The sequence below is a fragment of the Tarenaya hassleriana genome, unplaced genomic scaffold (assembly GCF_000463585.1).
Source record: "Tarenaya hassleriana unplaced genomic scaffold, ASM46358v1 Cleome8, whole genome shotgun sequence".
In the NCBI taxonomy this organism is placed as follows: domain Eukaryota; kingdom Viridiplantae; phylum Streptophyta; class Magnoliopsida; order Brassicales; family Cleomaceae; genus Tarenaya; species Tarenaya hassleriana.
The window spans coordinates 2,199,430-2,205,429 of NW_010970490.1; the positions used below are offsets into that span (position 1 = coordinate 2,199,430).

The following is a 6,000-nucleotide window of genomic DNA, read 5'->3' on the forward strand; positions in this document are numbered from 1 at the left end:
GCAGCGAAATTCTGACTCCATGCATGACTTTCAAAGTGAATTGCAAATGTGATTGGAATGCATGTGGTTGCAATCGTGTCTATATTCGACTGTTCATCGTGTAGTTCAAGTGCCCACTTGTGTGCGTAGCTATATATATATATATATATATCGATGCAGTACATATTTGTCTGTAAAAACAAAAACAAAAACAAAAATCCATAAAAGATTTATTAATTCATAATTTTTTATTCTATTTTCCTAATTCGACCAGACATTTCATTTTAATGGAATATATTCCTAATTCAGCTGGTTTGTCGCCATTTTTATATATGTTCACATTTAAATTGGGCAGTTTAAGCCACAAAAAACATATTAATCTACAAATTTTAGTATTATATAATTTTTTATATTTACTTTTTTATATCTGAAATATATGCGGCAATAGAAAAATATAAATTATTTATATAGGTTACCGGGAAAATATTTTTTATATTTAAATTGAACATTTAATCGACTGAAAATAAATATTAATATTACTGAAATTACTTTTGTTTGAGCTTTATCTATATTAGGATATACTCTATCTAAAAAAAATACTTTTTTAAAACATTTATTTATGTAGATAAATCTGATCAATAGTAATAATAATAATAATAATAATAATAATAATAATAATAATAATAATAATAATAATAATAATAATAATAATAATAATAATAATAATAATAATAATAATAATAATAATAATAATAATAATAATAATAATAATAATAATAATAATAATAATAATAATAATAATAATAATAATAATAATAATAATAATAATAATAATAATAATAATAATAATAATAATAATAATGAGAAAAACACAAAAAATCTGCTGGTATCCCGCTGGGATTGGGACACTAGTTTCAACTAAAATGATCTCATCTAAAACATTATCAACATCGGAAACATTACGCATCTCGAACAATGTCTAATACAAACGAGATTCAAAGTAAATCTTTTTAAAAAAAAGACAATTTCAGTGAAAATAAATATTAAATATGAGCAGATTTACCAAATAATTTATTGTCTTTTTTTTTTTCATGTACATGTGGAGTTTGTATATAACTAGAATACTCGACCTAGTTGAATTTAAAAAAATACACATAACATATTATTTAGACGACCAAATCATCTCCTAATAAAAACACATTAAACATATTTTAAACAATGAAGGAATGCATTTATATACGAAATCGGGTTCGCTCAAATATGCAAAACAGAGAACATATAACCGAATCTTTTTTTCGTGTCATGTTATTAAGTAAACCAATGAATATACACAAAAGGCTTCACAAAGTGATTAATCCAATTGGATCGAATTGCTTGATTATTTAAAATTAAAAGACGAAACAGATAATGGAATCAGTTCTGCAACTCTTGAACATGGGCACGTGGCTTCTTGTGTCCTTTGAGGATCTTGCTGAACCACTTGGCCGATTTCTTGGGGTACCTCTTCTGCCCGTCTTTGTAGTCCACGTAGACCAGCCCGAACCGGACAGTGTACCCATCTCCCCATTCGAAGTTGTCTAGCAACGACCACGCGAAGAATCCCTTCACATTTGCCCCCACCCTATACGGTTTTTTTTTTCCCGACAACGTTACAAAATACGTATATGTATTATGTTATATATAATATTTCGTTGTTATACGTTGAAAAGATAACAACTTACTTGATAGCTTCATGGACCATCTTAAGGTGGTGAGCGTAGTAATCGATCCTCTCGTTATCCTTGAGGAACACTTTTCCAGTGCTAGCCTCATCGACTCCTGCATCGCCAAAGCGTGGATTTATCGTATCTATATATATACACGTTCTAATACTCGAATATTAAGCTGTAAAAAGCGTGGAGTTACCGTTTTCGGTAATGTAAATGACGGGGTCCTTGAACTTGTACTTGGTGTAGAGGAGGAGATCACGAAGGCCCTTGGGGTAAATCAAGAGCCAGTCCGATGCAGCCTGTGATGAAAACCACTCAAAATATTAATGATTAGGAGTTTGGACCATTACCCAATTCATTTGGACAGAATTTGATTTACCTTTGGGCCAATCGGCACTCCGTTTCGTTCACCTACACGCAGACCAAAACACAGTTGAATCCATGGACTAGAAATGTCTTTATATACATATATATATATATATATCAAGAAGATTGTCATGAAAGGGACCTGTGACTTGGACACAAGGATCAGTGAACAAGGTGACGTTTTGGGTGGTGCAAGGAACGTCTTTGGCGTAGGAGGACGAGTAGTAGTTGATACCGATGAAATCGAACGATCCTTTGAGCGTTTTGGACTGCTCGGCCGTGAACACGGGAAGGCGGCCTCCTTTGACGTGGCTCACCATCTCCTCCGGATATTTCCCCGAGACGAGTGGCTCCAAGAAATAGTCCAATGTGAAGGCCATTGCCCTTCCTGCCGCCACCCTATCCGCGTGTGAGTTCGTGTAAGGTATGTTAAAACCCGCGTTCAAGGCTATCCCGACCTGACCCTTTTGGCTCGCCTGTCCGAACAAAGTTCACATCGTTATCAGAACTCACATCGGATCAAATCGAATTCTATTAGATATATTGCTAGAGCTAATACTTTATATAGATATATACACACACACGGAAGTATGGTACATCCTCATAACCCACAACTCCTAGATTATCAGATTCTGATATCATGACTCTAATATTGTCTATATATGTCTTTAATAAATTCATGTTTCTTGGGTGACAAGTTACCTGGTATTTCTCTCTGTAGACCTTGACGGCTGCTGCGTGGGCGAGGAGGAGGTTGTGGCCGACGATGTAAGGCTCGGTGGCTCCATCGCCTCCGAGGCATTTAGGGTTTGTGAACTTGGAACATCTTCCGGGTGCCATAACACCTGTCACATAACCTTGCTGCACGACCGTCAGTGGCTCCCTCACACGGCTCCAGTGCTTCACTCTGTCTCCGAACGTCTTGAACAGCAGCTCGGCATAGTCCTTGTAATCGTTCCTGTTTCATTACAAAACACGTTTTATCTCATTTTGTCTTGTTGTCCCGTTTCTTCTATACGATTTCATGAATATAGTGTGGTATTATATATGGTTTTCCAGGACTTACACAATTTGGGCACTGCGGAAACCGCCGTAAGCGTCTTCGAGGGCTTGTGGAGTGTCCCAGTGGAAGATCGTTACGAAAGGCTTAATTCCTAATTACATAGCACAAGAATAGTTCAATCCAAACTAATTGATTCATCTTGAAACTATAGTGAAAATATTGAGAATATGTATATAATGGTTGGCCAATTGGAACCGTCGTCTAATTCTCTAAATAACGACTAACCTTTTGACAAAAGTGCATTGATCAAGTTGTTGTAGTAGTCTAAACCAGCCTGGTTGATCCCTCCCTTCAGAGTCCCACCTATGTGAAAAAGGAGAAATGTATACAATCGATTTTCGGCCAAATACCGTATCCATATATGAATGGTTCAAGGAGGAAATTGTCCTTACGAGGCAAGATTCTGGACCACGAGATGGAGAATCTGTAGGCGCCGAAGCCGATGTTGTGCAACAAGGCAACATCTTGCTGTAACAAACGATGGAGATTGATTTAGCATTGGAACACCTAATATAACCTTGTTAGAGAATGTGTTGAATTACCTTGTAGAAGTGGTAAGAGTTGTCTGCCACAGACCCATTGCCGCGGTCCTTTATCTTTTCTGTAACAATGAATAAAAACATTTTGTAATGAACATTGAATAACAATAATAATATCCTATATATATATATATATATGAAGTAAAGTGTGTTAATACATGTTGTTCAAAGTGGTTGGGATTTTACGCTTATGACACTACCAATCCAAATCTAAACCATAACTCTATAAAACCCTTGAATTTGTTCATCTACCTCTCTTTATGAACAAAAGTAGCAGCAAGTAACACTTTGGATCTAAACCCACTTACTTAGAGATCCTGCCTTAATCGGCACAGAGAGAGAGAGAGAGAGTATGAACAAAGCTCTTTGTATCGATTAGCATAAGCTTCTGATAAGTTGGAATAGAGATTAAGACAAACCAGGATGTTTCTCAGAGAAGGTGTCCCAAATACTTGGTCCTCTACCATCTTCATGAGCAGCACCTTCACACTGCAAAACCAAAATCCCATCTTGAGAAGTGGATGCTCAAGATACACATACATATACACATACATACATATACATCATGAAACTGCAGAAGAAAACAGGAAGAAGTAGGAATTCGTTACTAGGTATATATTGATGGAGAACCCAGAAAGAAAGGATTGAAGAAAGGGACCTGGTAAGCAGCAGTTGCAGCCCCGAAGATGAAATCTTTAGGGAATTGAGCTCTCCTCACGGTAGGCCTCGACGACTTCTTGGCAAAAGCTCCATTGCAAACCAACGCGATCGCAAGCAATACGACGAGCCCTACCCTTTTCATTCTCTCTCTCTCTCTAGAAAAAAAAACAAAACTTTGGGATTTGACGTTGATTGATGAAACGGGAGGGGGGGTCGGCTCGATTTATAGCGAAACCGAGATGTCTGAATTTGGTAAATATCTTTAAATAGATATCGAAAGGTGGGAGCTCAATCCGAGGAATAGAGAAAAACTGCTGCGAGTTTTCGAATTGTCTTAAAATTAGTCAAAGAGACGATTCGAAATCCTATCTTTTGATTTTTTTTTTAAAAGAGGCGAATTTCTACCTAACGTTAACGTAATATTCTTTTTTATTTTTCAAAAATAAGATTTTGAACTAAAGCTGAGATTCGCCTCGTCTTTTGCGGGCTTGGACGTTGTAACGTTCAAAAGCGAGAGAGATCCTTTCTCCTCCATGCACGATTCAGCTTCTCCTTTTGAATTTGAATCAGTACTACCTTTTTTTTTTGAATTCGAACGTATATTTAAAGAAAATTTAAACGAATTAAAGCAAACCCAAATTATAAAATTCAATATATAACATAAAAAAATCCATGGATATAATTTTTTCAAATAAAAAAAATCGGGAATTCGTATACTAGTAAAGTATGGGTTTTTACTGTACTATTCCATGTTTGGAAAATATGCTGTTCAAATACCCAATATTTCTAACCTAACGCTGGAAATGAAGAAACTAAGTCCATGTTTGGTTTGAGGTTATCTTTTGGGTTTTCGAATCCCTTTTTGGAATTAGGTTAATGAATTGAGATTCTTTTTTGGAATTTTTATGACTGTTGTTATCCCCTTTTACGACGACTCAAAAGTACGTGGGCCGTAACTGAATATGGGCCTATTAGTATTTCTCAAGGCCCATAATGGCCCTTCCCACATGGGAGGGGACTCAGGCCCATCAATTTTTAAATAAGCAAACACTTAAAACATGAAATTAAATTAAAAATGTTATATACCATAATTATATATATGAACCCGTAAGCCGATTTGAATAAACCCAAAACTTCGCCGTAAAACTGCGTTTTGAGTCGCATCGCTGTTTGCGCCTCTGTTCTTCTACTCATGGCGTTGTGCTTCGGAAAATTTGCAATTAGGTGAAATCACTCCCCTGGTGAAGATTCAATATCTTCGACGGAGGAAGGAGCTGAAACGCCGTCGTATCGGATCGCTGAATTCGAAACTCGGAGACAAGGCTCAACGGAACCGAGTGTTCCGGTCAAATCAAATCCACGTCGAATTGTGCCTGATGATCCCTTCTCTTTCTATCTTTCGAGCTCGTCTCCAGCGTAGTTATCGGAAGGCTCGTAAGCGGTGGGATGTACTACGAATCGTATGACAGCAGCGGCGAGTTCCTCGAGCAGTTCTCTGCTCTCTCTCTCGCTCGCAGAAATTAGGGTTTTTCTCTGTCGTAGTTTTTGTGGGTCGATGTGAAGTCTCATTTTTTTTTAATTCACATTTTGGGCGATTTGTAAACTGATGGATTTAGGGTCTTCGAGTTGTGGATTTTATTGCAAGCAAAGCATCACGTTTCCTCTCTAATATAATTTTGCAATG

General features: G+C 36.7%; 1 protein-coding gene across 1 annotated transcript; it reads right to left on the reverse strand.

Annotated features, from left to right (window-relative positions):
* Positions 1-1,251: 1,251 nt before the first annotated feature.
* Positions 1,252-4,525, reverse strand: LOC104802515 (beta-glucosidase 13-like). Its single transcript, XM_010526161.1, has 12 exons — positions 4,315-4,525; positions 4,076-4,145; positions 3,660-3,718; positions 3,510-3,585; positions 3,343-3,420; positions 3,121-3,208; positions 2,757-3,012; positions 2,197-2,530; positions 2,068-2,099; positions 1,885-1,987; positions 1,701-1,797; positions 1,252-1,600 (listed from the first exon to the last, which is right to left on the reverse strand). Exons 1-12 carry the CDS (start codon positions 4,456-4,458, stop codon positions 1,393-1,395), a joined length of 1,545 nt encoding a protein of 514 aa, XP_010524463.1. The 5' UTR covers positions 4,459-4,525; the 3' UTR covers positions 1,252-1,392.
* Between the last annotated feature and the right edge of the window lie 1,475 nt (positions 4,526-6,000).

Bases quoted from the DNA above. Each gene is read 5' to 3' on its own strand.
- LOC104802515 (XM_010526161.1), bottom strand. From the start codon at position 4,458: ATGAAAAGGGTAGGGCTCGTCGTATTGCTTGCGATCGCGTTGGTTTGC. The intron at 4,146-4,314 runs GTCCCTTTCTTC...TTGGTTTTGCAG, and splicing joins CTGCAACTGCTGCTTACCAG to TGTGAAGGTGCTGCTCATGA. The intron at 3,719-4,075 runs GTTTGTCTTAAT...TCATTGTTACAG, and splicing joins CTTCTCTGAGAAACATCCTG to AAAAGATAAAGGACCGCGGC.